The following is a 20,998-nucleotide window of genomic DNA, read 5'->3' as shown; positions in this document are numbered from 1 at the left end:
GAATTGCTTGTGTTATTGAAGAAAATGCTTCTTGAAAAAAACTCATTACCCAAAAATCATTACGAGGCAAATAAGATACTATGTCCTATGGGTATATAGTACCAAAAAATACATGCATGCCCTAATGATTGCATTTTGCACAGAAATGAGTTTGCCGAAATGCGCAAATGTCCTACATGTGGGGTATCACACTACAAAGTGAAGGATGATGCCTGTAGTGACAATGCAACCACAAACAACGACCGTCCAGCAAAGGTGTTCTTGTATCTTCCAATAATTCCAAGGTTTCAACGATTGTTTGCTAATGAACATGATGGAAATTAACATGCCATGTAGTTGGTAGAAAAAGGTGATGGATCGCTTCGACATGCCGTCGATTCTCCCCAATGGAAGACAATTAATTGTTTGTATCCAGAATTTACATAGGGCCCAAGAAGCCTAAGGCTTGGCCTTGCTTTAGGCGGAATGAATCCTTTTGGTAACTTAAGCACTAGCCATAATTCATGACCTGTTTTGCTTATGATTTACATCCTTCCACCATGGCTGTGCATGAAGCAAAAATACATGATGTTGTGTATGATGATATCGGGTCCAAGACAATGAGGAAATGATATTGATGTGTATCTAACTCCGTTGATTGAAGACTTGAGAAAATTGTGGGTACAAGGGGTTGATGTGTATGATGGGCATGTCCAACAAACCTTCAGGTTGCATGCAATGATTTTTTGCACAATTAATGACTTTCTAGCTTATGGGAATTTAAGTGGATATTTGTGAGAAAGAGCATCCAACTGAAACATGGGAAGAAGATAGTATATACAAGACATCGAAGATTTTTGAAACCTTATCACCCGTATCATCGATTGAAGAAAGCATTTAAGGAAGCGAAGAGATTGAAACTGCGCTGATACCGTTAGCTGGACAACAAGTATTTCATCGAGTGAAGGACATCATAACTATGATTTTGTACACAACATACTTATGTCATAACATTTTGTATTATGTGGTTCATTAATATTGGTCTTTCCTTGCCTTTCACCTTTCAGATGGGTCAATAACCTGAGGGCATAGCTGAATTATGACATCATAACAAATTGTCTATGCCCTTGGTATGAGTTTAAAAGTTCATTAACAAAAATTGTTTCCTTGTATGTCATTCATTGCAAATTCACTTTAACATTAATGAGAAACTCGGAAAAATTTTGTATTGGAAACTTAAAAACCTTTATATTTCATGGAATACTTTCCATCTTTGAATCCTTAACAAATGTCCCAAGGGAATTTGTTACTCGTTAGATTTGCCATGTCATGGTTTTGTACATCATGTGCTTTTGTTTTCAGAAGTTGAAAAAGTGGTAGGCTAGGCAAAAAATCATTACTTGTCATCATGATTGCTTTCTTCTGTTAAATGAAAAATATTGTGCCTACCTCGTGAAAGGTATAAATATTAATCTTATTATTCTAAAATATATATCTGATTGGGTATAATTTTAAGGTTCACTTGTTCTTTGTTTGTAATATGGAAATTGCAGTCTTAAGATTGATGGACCTGGAAACTATGTCATGGAAGCCTTCTCAAAGCCTCAAGGCATGTTTTTTTTATTATTATTGTTTTGTGTTACTATAAGTGATATTTTTTTATAATTAAAATGTTATTATGCATGACGTTAATGTGCGAAGGGTATTTGTATCCTCTGGACTATATTATACTACATTGAAGTATTGGCTTAATGCACTTAAGATGCATAAACCTGCACCCACAAAGGGTAAAATTTCTTAAAAATTTTAAATTGAGGGCCTTTTTTTTGTCTTAGGTTGATTTTGTTCATATAAATATTGTAACAGAACCTTGCAAAGGATGAGTTTGAAAGCAATTTCATTTCAGATGTAGTATCTCCTGGTGAAATTTGATGACATAGGTGCTCTTGAAGATGTGAAAAAGGCACTTAATGAACTTGTTATTCTTGTAATGAGAAGGCTAGAGCTTTTCTCTCATGGAAATTTGTTGTGGGTAATGATTGTTTGTTTCTCGTATGCATTCTCACTGTATCCAAATTTATTTTGTTCTCTTCCTTACATGTGTGCGTAACTAATTTGAAAAAACTTTTTCCAACTCTGTTAAGGAATTTTACTTTTTGGTCCTCCTGGCACTGGGAAAACCCTTCTAGCCAAGGCACTTGCAACTGAAGTGGTGCAAATTTTATCAGCATAATTGGTTCGACCCTTACTTCAAAGGTAATTTTTATTGTTGGACATTTTTCTCTTTTAGTTCATAATGTTGTTGCAACACCCAAATTGGGTGGTTAGTCTATGCAAATTTTGTTTGCATCTAAATTGTAACATATGCATGATATCCTTGATCCCCCAAAAAATGATATCAATCAAATATTATACACAACTTCAACCTATATCTCATAAACTGATGTAGCTCCATATAGAGCTTGTAAGCATTGGATCTTCTTCATCAATAGAGCCCTTTGCTTCTTGAAGATCAATGACAACGGAATGGAAAAGAAGGAAAGGTGATTGGAGATGCCACTTCAAGGAGAAGATGAGTCAAGAACAAGCTCACCACCATAGGAAGCCATGGATACAAGCTTGAAGGTAGAAGAAGATGAGTAGAAAGAGAGGGAGAGGGGGGGGGCACGAAATCTATACCTCAAATAAGGTCTGAACTTTGAAGTTTAATTTCTCAAATGATCAAAGTTGAAAAATGCACACACACGGCCTTTATTTATAGCCTAAGTGTCACACAAAATTGGAGGGGAATTTGAATTTCTATTCAAATTTCACTTGAATTTGAATTTTGGAGCCAAATTTGGAGCCAAAATTTCACCAATTATGTTTAGTGAATTTCAGCTATGATTCAGCTCACTAAATCTAAGATCAAGTCCAAGATTCTCCACCAAGTGTGCTTAGGTGTCATGAGGCATGTAAAGTATGAAGGACATGCACAAAGTATGACTATATGATGTAGCAATGAGGTGTAGCAAGCAAATGCTCACCTCCCCCTTAGGCTGGTCCAAAATTTAATTGGATTGGGCTTCTCCCAATTCAATTAAATTTCTCTCCCAACACACACATCAAATAGTGCACTTAATGTATGTGAAATTACAAAACTATCTCTAATACAAAAACTAGTCTAGGTGCCCTAAAATACAAGGGCTGAAAAATCCTATAGTACTAGGGTACCCTCCCTACATTATGGAGCCCTAAATACAAGGCCCAAAAATAATGAAACCCTAATCTAATATGTACAAAGATAAGTGGGCTCATACTTAGCTCATTGGTCCAAAATCTATCCTAAGACTCATAAGAATCCTAGGACATTCTCCTGTATCTCTGGCCTAATCTTCTTGGAGTCTTCTATCCGATGCCCTTGGGGGGTAGAATTGCATCATAAACTCTCAACAATTTGTATTAATCCTACTATATATCTCTCCTTAAAAAGAAAAAAAAAAGACCTTAGAGGGTAGTTTTGGACTTCCAAATGGATTTATCAAGTAAACATTTAAAGATTAAGCTAGACAATAGGCTAATTACAAACTTAAACAAAGAACTTGCAAGAAAACACACCAACAGAATCTGAAGTGCAAGTACTTCAATCTGGATTGGAGGATAGCTAAATAGAATTAAGTAAAAACATATGGCTTTATAATTCACTATTTTTTCTAAAATCAAGATTCTTTGAAGTTTTTTTGCCCATTTATTTTTCTTATATAAAATGTTTCAGTCGTTTAAAGGTGTATTAGTTTCTTCTTATATATGTTTGTCATTTTGCTTTTTAAAACATTCATGGTATACTTGAAAAATAATGTATTTTATTTTCGGTACATTGGAATTTGCAATCTTTTCAATATATATTAGTTTTTTCTTTTGCATGTGATATCTTATATAAGTTGTTCATGTATAAGAAAAATTGCAGTCTAAGAAGTTCAATAACATCGACTGAACCTTTAATGACTAACCATGTCTCTTCTCTGTGACAAGTCTCTGCTATTGAATTGGTTAGTTGAAATGGAAATAGAACTCAAATCTATTCATGTAGAACTCATTCCTAATGTTCTACATTTTTATTATATATATTCTCTACTAATTGTGTTGCTAATTTGAGGATTTTATATTGTTTTTTATGTGCAGGTTAAATTAATAGTTTGTATGTGATATAATAGGTGCAACATAAAGAAATAAAAAAAATACATATTTTAAGACAATTTTAGGACGGAATTATCTTAAAATGGTCCTCATTCTGCATGTGATAACTTTGACCAAGATTTTAATTGTCTTAGATTTTTTAATTACTTCAGAGAGAGTTGCTGTTAAGTCTTAACCATCATTTTTAATATTAATATTATTTTATAACTTATATTTTATGAGGATATCCGAAAAAAGAAAAAAAAATAACCATAATATGATACCGATCAAATTATTCAATCAAAGCTTGCATAGCTAGGGTTCAACAATTTACCCAAAAGGATAATTTCATATTTTATTTAGTTTCATACAGTATAAAAACTATTAATAGTATTTAAAAAAATAAGTTGATAAAATCAAAATATTTAAACATTAAATATTACTCATCCAAATATTTTAAAGAAAAATCTATTTTAAAAAATTGACAGAAGTAAGTGGGAGAACACACACACACACAGATATATATATATATATATATATATATATATATATATATATATATATATATATATATATATATAAACTTTAAATTAAAAAAAAAACCTACCGCTAACTGTACCCAAAAGTCTAAAAAGTTGGTTTTTGAATAATATATAATGTATTTTACACAGAAAGTACATTTCTGTCAAACTCTAAAGAAATCTATTGCCAGCATTTCTTTCTTTTATTACATTTTGTGCTACTTTTTGTGTAACTGTTCTTGTTTTTGTTTAGTTTGTCTGTTATTTAACGTTAAAATCAGCAAACACAACAGAATTGGGACCCAGTTAGCATGTGGATATTGTTATGTTACATTTCCGGTAGTTGAAGTTTCCTCCTTCAAGGCAAGATCTGGTCCCTCTCTCTCTCTCTCTTCTTCTCTTGTTGTGGGCCTCAACTTGATCTATTACTCTGCCACACCAAGTAAGTGTACCTTTGAATTTGATTTGCAGGATTCTGGGATTCTCATGCAAAGGTCTCGGAATGTTTTTCCCACTTCATTTGGGTCCTCATTCTCTTGCACTTTGTCCATTTTTGTTGTTGTTGTTTGGCCTTCAAAATTGGAAGTTTTGTACTGTGTTTCATAGTTTCCTTTCTTTCTCCTTTTTGGATTATATACTATATTATGGATTCTTCTCCAGTTGTCCATTGCATACTAAATTTGCATTTTTCAAATGATCATATCTGGGTTCTTCTTCATTTGACAACAGCATACCAAATTTACATTTTTATTTTTATTTTTGTTAGTTTTCTATTAAGAGGAGATTTAGAAACAGGTTCTTATCCATTTGTTCTCACCACATTAACAAACTTGATGAAAGCCTTTTACTTTTCTTTGTTGGGTGGCGTTTTTTGCTATTTAGTTTCAGTTTCTTGTTCTTTTCAGTTATTACTGATTATTTTTTTTAATCAGACACGCTAGTCGTAGATCTGTTTCCAGAGCTTGAAGTTACGGTTGAATCTTTGTTGACGTTTCCATGGCAGTTTCCTGTCCCCCATTCTATGCATGAATTGTGTTTTCTTTAACGGTTTGCTTGGAATTCAAAGCACATTCATAGAAATGAGGTTTTTAACCGTGTTATTAAGATCTAATTTGTCTTTCCTTTGTTATCAAAGGAACAGAAATTGCAAATGGGGAAAAAAGGAAGTTGGTTTTCTGCAGTGAAGAAAGTTTTCAGTTCAGATTCCAAAAAAGACAAGGTTTAATTTAATTATTATGAGCATTGAAAAAGGAAACAGAATTAGCATTACTAGCAGTACATTTTTTAACACACTTTTCTTATATACTCTCTATGGTATCAAGAGAAATCTAAAGGTTTTGGTATAGTTGTTTTTTGGGCTAATAGTTGAATGCTTACTTTCCAATATAAAAGTACCAAATCCTTAATTTTCAAGAGTACTGCAGAATTTGTCTAAATTTTGTTGGAAACTATAAAATCACCAGTGAAGGTTATTAAATACGAAGTAAGATCCACGATTTTTTATTCTCAATAAATTTTAGGATTAAATTGTGTTAGAAAGTGTGCTGCTAGTATTTCTCAATTTTTTTTTTATTGATTTTCATGAACAGTTTCTGACTCAAACGACCCTTTTATTTTTGTGCATTAAAAGAAAAAACAGAAAAGCGACAAGTCAAAGAAAGCAAGCAGTGACAAGGATGCAGAAGCAGCTGTTGTTCTTCCACCAATAGAAGATGCCAAATTAATTGAGGCAGAGAAGGAACAGAGCAAACATGCTGCTTCTTTGGCTTTTGCCACTGCTGTTGCTGCAGAGGCTGCTGTTGCCGCTGCTCAGGCTGCTGCCGAGGTTGTTCGTCTCACAAGTATGCCACATTACACTGGAAGGACTAAGGAAGAAATTGCAGCCATCAAGGTTCAGACTGCATTCCGTGGATATATGGTATTGACTTCTTTTACTTTTTATTTGAACTTTGGTGTATACACAAAGTCACAAATGGTTCTATATTGCAGTTCGCATCTGCAATTGCAACCGCAATGTAGAGGTTTTTGGACTTGTTGCAAGTGCATTGCAACTGCAATTGCGTCTGCATCAGCCGCATCTCCCCGTAATTTCCCATAATATCAAGAATTATAACGAAAGTGCAACCTTAATTTAGAACCATGCAGTCACAAGCTACCGTTTAAAATAAAAAAAAGAAAAAATCTCACCCACCTTTTGGACAAAGTTTGTTCATCCTATGTTATATAAGGTAGTTGAAGCTGGCAGTTTACAGATTTGCAACATGAGTGTCCTTTCTTTTCGTGGCAAAAGAGAGAATGAAACTGGTTATATTATATACCATAAATGTCTACATCTCTTCTTCACGGTTTTTATTGATTAAGCTAATGTTATTGATATGACAGAGATAGCAGCAGAAATAGAAGCATATCAATTTTGTCTTACATACTTTTCAACAAGTACTTATAATAGAAGAAATTAAGAAATAAAATTAAATAAGCTTCTTTTGTATGTTAAAACTAATTTATACATCGCTCTTTTGAAGAAGTTAAATGAAAGAATTTCTGTAAAAATTGAAGTACGTAATTTGGATTTAACGGGAGAAACTCATTCATTTTATCTTTTTTCTTCTCCTATAAGTATTTATTGAGAGGTTCATTGAAACAGGCCATAGTGTACTATATTCAGCTATCTACCTTACAAGAGGTTATACCTAATAATACCGTATAATGGCAACGATGCGTTCAATAGTAATTACATAAAAAAAAGAGGGAAATTGAGAAGTTACCATAAATTACAATTATGTCAAATAGTGCAGTAATATGGTTATATTATGCTAAAAGTAGTAACAGGCTCAGCAGGATTTTCCATGGAGAGAAAGTTCCATGGATTTGGAGAAATTTTACATTTGTTGTATTCATTTTCAGATGATATTAAATTGTTTCATTTTCCTTTTGTACAACTAGATTTAATTGCATGGTTATCAACCAAAACTTTTTGTTGATACGATGTGAAGATGCATGCTATAATTATATTCAAAGGTGTAAAACTTTTTTCGAAACAGCTTCTTTCATTGGGAATAGATTTTGTGTCTAAACTAAAGTTGCTTTATGTGGCATATATAGTGAATGGTTCTTGTTTTGGTACTTGTAGGCAAGAAGGGCATTGCGTGCGTTGAGAGGATTGGTGAGGTTGAAAACATTAGTACAAGGGCAATCTGTTAAACGGCAAGCTGCTAGCACCCTACGAAGCATGCAAACTCTAGCAAGATTACAGTCTCAGATTCGTGAAAGGAGAATTAGAATGTCCGAAGAGAACCAAGCTCTTCAGCGCCAACTACATCAGAAACATGAAAAAGAACTTGAGAAGTTGCGTGCTGCTGTAAGAATTCTGTGCATATTTTCCTCTTCAGTTATGACTTATGAAAGTATGTTAAGAACCAGTGTGATTGATGTGCTCTCTAGAAGGCCTTTGTTTAATTGCTCAAGATTCGTGAATTCGATTTTCTTTAATGAACTAATCTTAATGTTTTCTTGGGTTGATTAAGATGTAAATATGCTGATTCTCTAATCATTGGCAGGTGATTGTAGGAAAAATTTCTCAGGAAAAGCATGATCTAGAGTAGTTTTTAATTTACTTCTGCCAATGACTTGTTCCGTGGTTTTAATCTGTTTTTTGGATAAGAATGTGTAATTTTTCATCTGAAAACAAGAGCTTGACATGAAAGATATGTGATGATGAGTGCTTCTCTTTAAATATGTATTGAAATGGAAAGTGCTTTTCCAACAGGTTGGAGAAGAATGGGATGATAGCTCGCAGTCAAAGGAGCAAATTGAAGCAAAATTGTTGCACAGGCAAGAAGCTGCTTTGAGAAGAGAGAGAGCTTTGGCCTATTCATTCTCACATCAGGTGGCAAGCAAGACTACCTCATTCATTTTTTTTCTGTTTTGGCTTTTAGTGGATCAGAAAAAATAAATCCATTTTCACATTCCATTCTCACATTAAGTCGCTTGATCGGTTCGCTAATTAGTCACAAAATAGCCGAAGAAACATAACAATACAACATTTGTTTGTGTATGAAAATTGTAGAACAAAAATAAAGTTAAACTAGGTAAGATTTATCAGTTTTTTTCTTAAAAAAAGTGCATTATGAATCAGATTAATTAAAAAAAGTTATGGAAAGACCATTTTTCGAGTGATTATACAGATATGCTATAGGAAATTACCGTGGTACAGTTCTATAATATTACACTGCTTATTAATGCATTTCTTAAGGACCTATCTGCAATTCCAGATAAAAGATATCCAATTAATTAAAACCAATTCATATAAGAATGCTATTGCACCTTACATTCTCTGGCATGCTGATCTTATAAAATAGTCATTTGATTTAAGGTTGTTTGCTTACTTAGTGACAACTGACAATATTAGTATGGCTTTGGATGCAGCTTTATATGTGTGCTTATAAATCTGTTTGGATGCTTTTGATTGACTTACAAATCTTGATCAACAGAACTCTTGTTTTTTCATTATGTATAGCTAAGAACTAATTACTTTCTGAAACAGCAAACATGGAAGGGCTCTTCAAAGTCATTAAATCCAACATTTATGGATCCAAACAATCCCCAATGGGGGTGGAGTTGGCTAGAGAGATGGATGGCTACTAGGCCATGGGATGGCCATAGCACTGTGGTGGATCACAATGACCATGCATCTGTGAAGAGTGCAGCGAGCCGTGCCGTGTCTGTAGGGCAAATCACCAAATTGTACTCTCTCCAAGATAAAAAACCTTCCCCTTTTGGCTCAAAAGCAAGAAGACCTGCCCCTCAAAGTTCCCATTCAAAGGCACCATCTACTAATGGAAAAGCAAGGCCATCAAGCTCAACAAAGGGTAGTAGTGTTTGGGGTGGAGATGAGGACTCAAGAAGCATGTTTAGTGTTCAGTCGGAGCGCTACCGCCGACACAGCATTGCAGGATCCTCAGTGAGAGATGATGATAGCCTTGCAAGCACACCTGCCATTCCAAGTTACATGGCAGCCACAAGCTCAGCAAAGGCCAGGTCCAAAATCATAAGGCATTCACCTGAAAAAAAAGGTGGTGGTGGTTCTGTTTCTGCAAGGAAGCGACTTTCTTTCTCACCCTCTTCTGCTGCTAATTCAAGAAGGCATTCTGATCCTCCTAAGGTGGAAATGGTTTACAATAAGGATGCTGCTGCGGCTACAGTAAGCAATGGAAGGGGAAGGTAGTGTGCTGGGGATGTCATTGCCACTTCAGCAATTCTTGTAGGAGCACAATATCTATGGATCTATTTGGATAAACTTCTCCATAATCACTTATAAATGAAGAAAAACAAAAGTAATATAGTCAATTAAATTTCTTTCGTAAGTTAAACTCAACTCGTGCACTTCGACTTTTATATAACTTCACTCATCTAACTTTTCCACAGATTGAGGTAGGTTGATTTTAACTTTAGAAAGCTGTTTGATTCAATTTGCTTTTTTATTTTTCTTCTTCTTTTATAAGTGTTTTTGGAGAAGTTTATTCAAATAACACCTATTAGCACAACCAATTAAAAGACTCAAGATAACATTAAAATAACTTCAGCACAAATTATATTTTAATGCATCTTAAGCTTTTGATTAGTTGTGTCTATAGAGACTGTCTCATGCGAGAACTACTCTTTTGGCCCCAAGTCTCTTAGAACTATGAATGAAGATTTTGATAGTTGCTTTGGTCCTCTTCTTCAGCTCCCCTCTTGATGGTGCCTTCAGGAGTGAGATACAAAACAAAATTGGCTTATTCAGTTTGTTCATATAAAAAAAAATAGTTATTTTCGTAAATCTTTGTCAAACATCTTTTACATTTCTTCTTAACAAACTGTCTAGGTAGATTGGTTTTTAGGAGTGACCCTAGTTTGTTTTATGACAAATTATTTTTTTGGTTTAGTTTACTGCAACCCTTGTCGGGTAGTATGCTATTTATATTTTTTTAATTGTAAATTAATTTCTGGATTATTGGTTTTGATTTTGACTATATTAGTTACATTCTTGAAATGATGTCCGGAGAAGAAGCAAAAACTAGGAAACTGGATACGGGATATATATATATATATATATATTACCTGGGACATTTGCATATAATACAAATATCCCTCTATCTGGAATCGTTAATCGTGTGGAAATATTACACATCAATTAATTGGTGGAATTGTGTAACTAGGAGGTCATAATCTTGAGATTTTTGTTCACTCATCTCTTCTATAAGGTGTGGACTTATTGCATGAGACTAATTCTAATTTGATACTCTTCTTATTTGAGATGTGCGGAAAGCGTCGCAACCAAATAATACATGTTATGTTATAAACGTGCATTGCTTCGAGAGTAGCTGAGCTCAAATCTTTTAATTTTGGTTTCAAATTGTATAAGATTAATTTGGTTTGGTTTAAATTTAATATTAAATTCAAAGCGAATCACATATAATTACCATGAAAACCCTTACAAAATATATTAGATTAAAACAATCCAGGATAAATATTCATTTTCATTCTTTAATTTATCATACATTGATAGTTAGGTTCACGGATGTAAAAAAGTGTGATAAATTTATTCTACGGTTAACTAAAAAAACCTATGTGACACATCGGATAATGATGTAACAACTAACGGTTGACACGTGATTGTCACATGTCATTTATGTGACTGACATGTGTCAAGAAATTGACTTTTTAATTGGTATCTAAACTTAAAAATTTGTTATCATTTTAGTTCACAAACTTAATTACTTATTGACGTTTTAGTCTCTAAACTTAACACATATTGTCATTTTAATTCCTGAAAACACTTTTAAATTTTTAATTAAATACCAAGATCTTTCATCTCTAATGTAATTGTCCTATGACAATGACTATAAGCGATCCAATTTGAGTCCGATACATGTCTATATATCAGGATAATAAAAGAAATTCAATTAAGTGTTATGTCACATTAAATTATTAGCAATAACATATACATTTATTATCAAATTTATATGTAGTGTAAGATTTAATTAAAAATTACTTACGAGAAGAAGTACAATTAAATTTAAGGACTAAAATATTAATAAATGATTAGATTTAGGAATTAAAATAATAATAAATTGTTGAGTTAAAAATCAAATTCAAAAGTCACTACTTTGACCGCTCACAATCAAATAAATGAAATGTCATAATCACATGAATTAAAAATTTATCGCAAAATTTTAATTTTTATCTTTTGAATCTAACTCTCAGCACCTAAGAAATTGAAGGATGAAATCCAGCATTTACCATTTTTTATCGAGCTTTTGCTCTCTTTGCACTGCTCAAGTCTTTACGATTTAAGTGATATGTTGATGTCGGAAGTTTGATCATTCGCTATACCACACCTCCATGAGGTGTCTCCAATGTAACCATGAAAATTTAATGTAAAATAAAAAGTTGCTTGTACGAGTGGTTTGACACTTGATCCTTTAACCAAGGTTGGGATTTGATCCTGGCTTGGGATTGAAGTCGCGTCCGGAAGTATCTTTTTATTCCAAAATAGGCTGACCCATATGCCTCTTAGTTACACAAAAAAAAAAAAAAAAAAGTAAATAATGAACTTTGAAATATTTGGTATATAGAGATCAACGATAAAACTGTCCCAATGAGCGAGAGAAAATACTTACCTTTGTATGCATCTGAAAACGATTGCAATGCACTAGTTTTCACAGGATGAAAAAAAAAATACACAGTTATCTAATGATTCGGCTAAAAAATTACTGCATACCCTGTTGTGTTGTACATGTTTGTGCCTTAGTGGAATTATTTGCTCTTTTACCCTTTGGCAATTGTCAGCATTTTTTTTTGGTTGGGTATTGATGTTAAATACGGTTGAGGTTGTGGCAGATGGTGTCATTATTAATTCCTAGTCACTGTAGCATAAAATAATTGAGCAAGCATATATGGTCGTTTATGTAATGATATGCGCAATAATAATGCCCCTCCCCCCCTCCCTTCTCTTGTAATAAAATTCATTTTGGAAGAATAAATACATAATTAAAGCTTATGCTTCATTTATTTCTTATGGTTCACAAAAGTAGGCTATTCCTATTTTCAAACTTGTTATAGTCTTTTGTAAAATGTGGAAAAGGTATCATTTATTCAATGGTATTAGTGCTGGACTCTTGATAAACTTGACTAGTTGCAGTTGGAATGTGCTGAACTAAACATCATAATTAGTATGAAGAATGTTAATTACAATTTCATTCCTCGTTTAGTTGTCTTTAATTTCGAATTTATCTGTTAACAAACTGCTATGTACATCAGGCGACACCATTTCTTGCTGGCCTTGCTGTAGCTGCTGCAGCACTTGCTAGCAAGTATGGCATCCAAGCTTGGCAAGCATTCAAGACACAACCCCCAAAACCCAGATTGCGCAAGTTCTGCGATGGTGGTTTCCAACCTACAATGACAAGGAGAGAAGCAGCTCTAATATTAGGCGTCAGGTAACGTTGATATTTGATTTCTCATAGGTGTTTTGAACTAAAACAATTTATCAAATTGTATTTATTATTTATGGGTGGAAAGTGACTCTTGAAGTTAAATGATCAAGTATATGGTGTTTATGTTGATGCATTGTTGGACGTAGTTATGTTAATTTGTCAAGTCATATCTTTAAATTGGATTACTACTTTCTCCCTTAAGTTTTGCTGATTGATCATATATTCTTACACTAATGAAATCTTATATCCATTTTAAATTCATTTACTTTCCCTAATGAAGGAGTGGAGACGATTAAAAGTGAGTAAGAGAGTGTTAATGCAGAACAATAAAAAATTGATGGAGTGAAAATATAAATGAGGTATAGTTTTAACAAAAAGATCAAGTTTGTCAACTTAATTTTGTTTTTTACTATCATCAATGTTATTTCTAACTTGTGCGCTAACCCTAAAATGACAGTTATTCAGGATTGGAAGTGGTATGTTTGATGTTTGATTATTCTTGATGGAAAAAACAATGAATTTTGGATCTTCATATTTTATGAAATTTGTATGTTTGAATGTCGCAATCATTATATCTTTCTATATAGAGAAGAAGTTACATTGGTTCAACAAGTGTATTGGTTTTAAAATAGTGAGGAAGAAAACCAAAGTTTAACTACTAGTAACTGATCTATGAACACCCAAAAAGTCATTATTCTGTAGAGATATGCATAACCAATTCTTCCTAGATGATGAATCCCCAATGCATAATGCATCTAGGGTAAACCAAGGAATTTTGGATCTTCCTTCTTGGGGATAAGACAACTTGAGTGTCTCTACATCCAGAGAGGTGATGAGAATCCTAAAACTGTCTAAATACAGGGACCTATGATCAGGAGTAGGACCAAACAGTCAGTGGATATCCTCTAACAAATGGTAGCAGACATACTTAACAAGGTCCAAGTGAAGAAGGATGAAGGCCCAGAGGCAGAGGCACTACTTAGACATGGCAACGGGGAGGAGCAGGGAGGGGTATTGTCTCCCCAGTCCCCGACCCCGACTTCCCAACATATACTCGTACCTGTCTCCGATACCCGACGGGTTAAAATTTGTTACCCATCATCGTGCCCATCGGGTGTCGGGTATCCCCGTTCCCGTCCCGTCCCCAGTTTAGATTTGTAAAAAAAAAATTGTAAAAAAGTTATATTGAAAATCTGATTTAAAAAAAATGATTCTTACACATTTATTTTGAATTACTTGTATTTGCAGAGCATTTGTCTACAAAAATCATCAAGAAAAGAATCTTAAATTATGTAAAAATTATAAAAAATTAACAAGTAATTAATAAAATTTTAATAATTTTATCATCGAGGCGGGTACGGGAATGGGTATGGGACGGGGAGTGACATCGTTGTCCCCGACCCCAATTAAAAAAGTCGGGTAATTCCCGAACCCGCACCCGGTCAACTCGGGTATTCCCCGTCAAAATCGGGACGGGTTTGGGCGGATACCCACGGGTACAAGTTTCATTGTCATGCCTAGCACTACTAAAAATATTAATCGTTGCTGAAAGCCCAAACTAATTTGAAGGCCCATGTCAAATATGTTCTATTTTTTATTTATAATTTTTTCGTTGTAATTTTGGCCCAAATTGATTTGAAGGCCTATGTCTATTTCTATTTTTTTTTCATTCAAATACACTATATGTATGGATTTCATTTTCAATAGAAGCACTTTTGGCATTTGATAAAATTTTGTGAGAACTTCCCTCTGGGTTCCTCGCTGAACCAATCTCGGGCTTATCAAGATAATCCTTATGGTGTCTACCCTGACTTATCTTCCCTCTCTGGAAGTGGCGTTATCCAAAACTTTGTAACTTGTATCAAGCGATCCGCTCCTAGTAAGGATCACATCAAGAGGTCACATGCAAAATCCTATTAGCATATGCATCCTCCAACTATATAGGATTGTCGCTTCTTTGAACACTCACAAAAATTCAGCAAGATCATTTAAGTTATGTTTTTCTACTTAAATAAATAAATTGAACTTTGTAACATTCAATGACTCTTGATATTGATCCCCTCCTTTTCTGAGGGCAAAAGTAAACATGCTTCTACCTTCATCCTATAAATATATTACTAGGCCTTGTACTTTTGCTCCTCCAAGACTGGAATGTTGATCTTGTCTTTGTCGTGAAGCTTTTCTAAATTTATGTTGTTCCATGATTCATCAGGGAAAATGCAACTGCTGACAAGGTGAAGGAAGCACATAGAAGGGTTATGGTTGCAAACCATCTGGGTGGAAGTCTTGCTTCCAAAATAAACAAAGCCAAAAAGGTTATGGTTGGGAAGGGAAAGGGAAGTGGATCTGCATTTTAACATTTGTTGCAATGTCTTAATTCTGGGCATTACTTGAGTTTTATACATCCTCATGAAATATGTAACACCATTCGTTACAATAACAATCTGTAATAAAATATAAAAAAAATAATATAAAATCTCAAAATTATAGTAGTCTGAAAATATCTTAATAAAATAAGTCAAATAAGTAAGACTTTATAAAAACAAAATATTATCCTCAAAACATGCACATCTAAACTAAATGAATACTAAAAATATAACGAAAGTAGTCGCATCCAAGGTCTTATTCTGAAGTAATAACCAAGCTAAAATAAATATAACTAAGAAAACTATGTCTTTAAGTCTCCTCAAACTTAGGAATCTTTTCCTTGTACTCTGAAAACAACACTTATAATGAGATGATAATCCCAGTGTTGTCCTCAGTTGGTACGATAATCCAAAAAATACATTCCAATAAAAATCATATTAAAACAATCACAATTCATGACATTCTAAATAAATAAAATATTTAAATAAACGACAACATATCATCGCATCCAAATAAATATAACAGACACAACTTAGTGATTCCCAGAATCACAAGACTCAATTCTTTAATTCCTAGAACCAGTGTAAATCTCAAATTCTTCAAAGGGTCTATGAGTTTATATTTCATGTAATGGCGTCACAGTGTCTTTCTCATCATAGATGGATATATCTAGAATCTCTTTCTCATCCCAGATGAGGTACCTATAAATAAATATCATTCTCATCCCAGGTGGAGATATCTAACATTATAATCTCATAATAAAATGTACATCATCATCCATCATTAGAAGGTGATGATTAACTCACAAAATTACAAAAATGCCATTCTAAAAAAAACTACCAATAAATTTTTTAATTTTGTGCATCCAATAATAATTTTCAAAATCACACCGTAACAATAATAGAATCAACTAATAATATGAAACCACATATATAACAACAATTATATACGTAATATAATAACTAAGACATATAATATTTACAATGGCTAGAGCATGACCCATATACGTACCAATTGGTCATGATCCTAAAGGTTAAATTATATATTCATTAATTCAATGATAAAACCCTTTAGTTAATGTCAACATATATATATATATATATATATATATATATATATATATATATATATATATATATATATATCGTAAAATAACAATCTTCCAACATTTAAGGCATATAATCATTCACTTATTCATTCAGTTAATAGCATAGAACATGTGATCACATCATGAGAAACGAAACCCCTCAATCAATTACAAGAAAACATGCAAGAATCAAGAATTCTCAAATTTTTAGGTTTCTAACATTCAAAGCTAAACACTCAATTAAATCATCCAATTCGCATCAGGGCATCAATTGACCCGTCAAACATAAACAATTCATAGTTATCATTGTACAAGCAAAATTAAAATGCATAAAAATGCCCAAAAATTAACTCTAATTTGATCCTCTAAGGATTCCTACACATGTTCACTCTAACCCTAATTGTGATAAACTCATCTCTTGTGTGTAGCCCAGTAGCGATAGTGGCGTCTAGCGGTTCTCTAAGATTCCTCAAGTTTTTCCTCTAGTTGCTCTACTAGAGTTTCCAAGCGTTAAAAAGAAGGAGAATGAATTGAAGCCTTAATTTCATTGTCTCCGTGCGAGGGGAATTTCCCTCTCTACAAGCATTATTTAGCAAATCCCAATGGTGGGAATATGAAAAATGAGTTCCGACGAAGTTGTTGTCCAAAATTTAGAACGATCTAACAGTTAACGAGTCTGTGATTGTAGTTTTACTAGGACGTGTTTGAGTGTATGCGTGAAAAATAGATGATTTTGGAAGAGGAAGAAGGAGAACGAATTTGGGAGCAAGAGAGAGTATATAAACATATACTAAATGTAAAAATTAACCTAATATGTCTCTATTTATAGCTAGGGTACTTTGGACCTATTATTTACTCTATTTTTATTTTATTTTATTATTTTATAAAAAGAAACTCTATTTTACTATTTCATTAAATAAATAACCAATTAAAACATTTCTTTATTTTCTAAAATATCATTTTACTCTATTTATTTTCTAATACTATGAAACCCTTATTTTAATTAACAAAAATTATTTTCTCCCATTTATTTAATTTCTAAAAAATTCTATTAATTTTTAAATAAAATTCTTTTTATTTATTTTACAAAAAATAAGATGTTACATTATCAAGTTCATCTCACTCACCTCACACCAACATAAAAGGGATCTACACTTCCTCCCATAAATTATTTTTGGGATGTTACAAAATACATACCATAGTAACTCTGTTTTGAGGAATTCATTTAATTTCTAAATATTGTGGCCTGCCGGTGATTTCTTTCCCCTTGTATGTGCATTGCAAATTCAGACTTCTCAAAGCTGCTAGATATTTAGTTCCTGTCAAATATTGCAATAATGAGTGGTAATGAAATACTATGTATGGTCCATGGCAGAAGTGTGTTGTACTGTTTTTCTTCTTTATTGTTAGTATAACTTAACCTTACCCTTTGTATACTTGTATTATGCCTTGGTAACTGGTTTATTAGTCATGGTTTGGAATTTGGAAGCATTCTCTTTGCATATGCAAGACTAAGATTGCGTACAATGATCCTTTTCTATACCTTCGCATAATCAGGAGTCTTCTAACACTAGAGTGTGTTAGTTTACTGTTAAATATGTTAACCTACATTACAATTATTTTTATGACTGGTGATTGATAACTGGTGGTAAGATTAAAGAAAAGGCAAGGGAGAAAAGATATGGATTTTTGGCATGGGTCCTGTTTTGGAAACTTCTCTACAGGCACATGTAGAAGAAAGGAAATGAAATAATTCAAGAAGTTAAAGTTTATTAAACTTATCTCAAAAGTTATAATGAACTTAAGCACCTTAACTCTTTTAAAGGCTCTCATTTAATTTCTTTATAAGATGGGTTCTATAAGTTGATAAAGTTTGATTCATTTCCCTTTTTAAATTAATTTTTTTTAAAGTGTTTGGTAAGAAGTTTATCTAAACTGACTCATTGTCTTAAGAGTCAAAAGTCCTGTGAGGCATTTTATTATTGATGCATATCTGACATTGAGATCTAAAATTATATTACTCAAGAGTTTGTTTGTCCGGTAATCCTCTTTTGAATTTCTTTCATAAATTTCGCTTTAGATTATTCATTGAACAACTTGATTATTTGGGGATCAACGAATCGCTACTTTGTTATATTCGTATGATGTTCCTTGAATATTTTTTGACTTGTTAGTACTTTTTCAACCCTATACTTACTTACATTATTGTTGTGTGCTTAATTTGTTAAACACATTTTTTATAATATTTGGAAATAACATTTCGTATTCTCAGAAATAATATTCTCGAGAATAAAAAAATTGTTCATCAAACAAACACTCCCATAAAAAATCCAACTATGTGATAATTATCCTTTATAAAAATATTAATTACGTTTAAAAGATAATTTACAAATTATTTAAATATAAATATTTTACACATACATAAAGACATGCCACATAAGTAAATCATTTAATATAATATCTTTCTTTCCATCATAGGAAACAAATGCATACTCAACTCTGTTTTATTTTTTTTTGGTATTGGAAGGGGCCAAAGGTCCATAGAAGAAACTCGGAAGCTATTTACATGAGGGAAAGAAATTCCCACAGCATCACTAAAGAGCAACTGAAGCAACCATGAAGGTTGCTGCTCAAAAAAGCAAAATCCTCATCCATACCACATGCATGATCATTCCCTTCCCTATAGATATGCATTAATCGAGCATTAGGGATGATTCCCAAAAGGTGAAGAATTTGAAGCACTAATTTCCAACCTGCAGAACTGCCTATGTTATTACCCTTAATGACTTTGACAACAAACAAGTCTTCATTTTTTTTAGAGCAAGAAAAGAAGCGGAACTACAAGAAAGTGAAAGCTCATGGTTTAAATGAAAGACCAAAATCAAAGGAGAGATGGCAGATCATATAAAATGCACATTCCATTGTTGCCAACTAAGAAACAAAGAAAGAGGAGCTTATGATCTTGTTCCAGCAACAGATGCTACAAACTTTGTTTTCTCACACTTGATTAATAATGGCTATAAACTACTAAGGGCTAATCAATATCAATACTATATTAATATAATTAATTATATTGATCCATCGTTGAAAGAGACAAAAATATGTTAAGACACCAACATGTATGTTTCTAAAACAAAACAAGCTACCTAGAAATTGTGGATGCTGATGCAAAATTACAATTAAGTACAGTCATTCACTTGCATTTAATACCACAATTGTAAAAGAAAGGTTTTCATCATGGTTTCATAACATTTTTTAGGTCACTCAACCACATGTCAGATCAGATCAGTGAGTGAGGAATTTATTTCAGAACATTGAATTGGAGAACATTAAGGGCTTTAGCCAAGAAAAGGAAGATAGAAATACTTTACACTAAATCAACACTCACTGTTTTTTGAAATATAAGGCAATGACAGTCACAGTAGGAAACATTCAATAGCAAAAAATTTACATCCGAAGCTTCCTTACAAGTTACAATCAAAATTGTCCAGCAAAAAATGTAACAATTAACATCTCAATAACTACTTGGTGATATAGAGCTTGAGAAAGGTTCCTCCTCTTTTCCTTGCCTATGATGATAATCAGCTCCTTAAAAATTATCTAACAAGAGACTCGTTCATAACTTTGCAATTTTTAATAAATTTTAGATAATAACAGAATGTGTTAAAAAGAGTATCTTATTTTCCTAACCAAACTAATAACATCTCGTGCTTACATGTTTAACTTTAAGCAAAATTACTTAACTTTTTTCCCATGGGAACAGATGAAGCACCAGTGCTTATATAAACAACCTTTACTTAACAAATTTATACCATAAATAAAATATTTTTCAAGCATTATAAAACCCACAAAATTAAATTAATCATTTATTCAATAATTTAGTATTCAAGTGAATTTCATGCCAAGTGTTTAAATCTACATAAAATTAGAAGATCCCACAAAATTATAATAAAGAACTGTACATTATGTATTATGTATTGAAGATGCTACCTAGACGTTCTCTTTTCTGGTTCTTTTTCCTGGCATAAACTTTTAATAACCTGGGCCTTGTAACCCCCAGGCCCAAGCCCAAGCCCAATATTACACCCTTCTCATCTTGTTGCTTTGTCTCTGTTCTTGATTACCTAGACATTCTCTTCTCTGGTTCTTTTTCCTGGCATAAACTTTTAATACCCTGGGCCTTGTAACCCCCAGGCCCAAGCCCAATATTACACCCTTCTCATCTTGTTGCTTTGTCTCTGTTTCTTGATTAACACTATCCCTAGTGAGCACATACCTGCCACTGCCACCACCTTCAGCAGCACATGCAATCTCTCCAACCTGGCAAAGCCTCTCCAACTGAAGTGCCAAAATCCTCTCATGGGCCAAGGGCAAGTCGTCACTGTTGTTGTTGTATTCCCTCTTGATGAACT

The 20,998-nt window shown here is 33.0% G+C and overlaps 2 protein-coding genes across 5 annotated transcripts; both read left to right on the top strand.

Moving 5' to 3' along the window:
- Positions 1-4,900: 4,900 nt before the first annotated feature.
- Positions 4,901-10,578, top strand: IQD60 (protein IQ-DOMAIN 60). 4 transcript variants are annotated; one of them, XM_006600963.4, is made up of 6 exons: positions 4,901-5,097; positions 5,791-5,874; positions 6,286-6,573; positions 7,786-8,013; positions 8,422-8,541; positions 9,199-10,578. In XM_006600963.4, exons 2-6 carry the CDS (start codon positions 5,806-5,808, stop codon positions 9,877-9,879), a joined length of 1,386 nt encoding a protein of 461 aa, XP_006601026.1. In that variant the 5' UTR covers positions 4,901-5,097; positions 5,791-5,805; the 3' UTR covers positions 9,880-10,578. The 4 variants fall into 4 exon arrangements, with proteins under 4 accessions (XP_006601026.1, XP_014624844.1, XP_014624845.1 ...); XM_014769358.3 differs by having other exon boundaries at positions 5,097-5,149; positions 5,797-5,874; XM_014769359.3 differs by lacking the exon at positions 4,901-5,097 and adding an exon at positions 5,112-5,179 and having other exon boundaries at positions 5,797-5,874.
- Positions 10,579-12,769: 2,191 nt separating this feature from the next.
- LOC100808900 (mitochondrial import inner membrane translocase subunit TIM14-1) lies at positions 12,770-15,489 on the top strand. The gene is made up of 3 exons (XM_014769570.2): positions 12,770-12,844; positions 12,957-13,135; positions 15,345-15,489. Exons 1-3 carry the CDS (start codon positions 12,770-12,772, stop codon positions 15,487-15,489), a joined length of 399 nt encoding a protein of 132 aa, XP_014625056.2.
- Positions 15,490-20,998: the final 5,509 nt, after the last annotated feature.

Source organism: Glycine max, chromosome 17, assembly GCF_000004515.6.
Source record: "Glycine max cultivar Williams 82 chromosome 17, Glycine_max_v4.0, whole genome shotgun sequence".
In the NCBI taxonomy this organism is placed as follows: domain Eukaryota; kingdom Viridiplantae; phylum Streptophyta; class Magnoliopsida; order Fabales; family Fabaceae; genus Glycine; species Glycine max.
This window is presented reverse-complemented; position numbering and strand designations above follow the sequence as displayed.

Bases quoted from the DNA above. Each gene is read 5' to 3' on its own strand.
- IQD60 (XM_006600963.4), top strand. From the start codon at position 5,806: ATGGGGAAAAAAGGAAGTTGGTTTTCTGCAGTGAAGAAAGTTTTCAGT. The intron at 6,574-7,785 runs GTATTGACTTCT...TGGTACTTGTAG, and splicing joins CTGCATTCCGTGGATATATG to GCAAGAAGGGCATTGCGTGC. The intron at 8,542-9,198 runs GTGGCAAGCAAG...TTTCTGAAACAG, and splicing joins CCTATTCATTCTCACATCAG to CAAACATGGAAGGGCTCTTC.
- LOC100808900 (XM_014769570.2), top strand. From the start codon at position 12,770: ATGTGGAAAAGGTATCATTTATTCAATGGTATTAGTGCTGGACTCTTG. The intron at 12,845-12,956 runs GTGCTGAACTAA...TATGTACATCAG, and splicing joins TGACTAGTTGCAGTTGGAAT to GCGACACCATTTCTTGCTGG. The intron at 13,136-15,344 runs GTAACGTTGATA...ATGATTCATCAG, and splicing joins GCTCTAATATTAGGCGTCAG to GGAAAATGCAACTGCTGACA.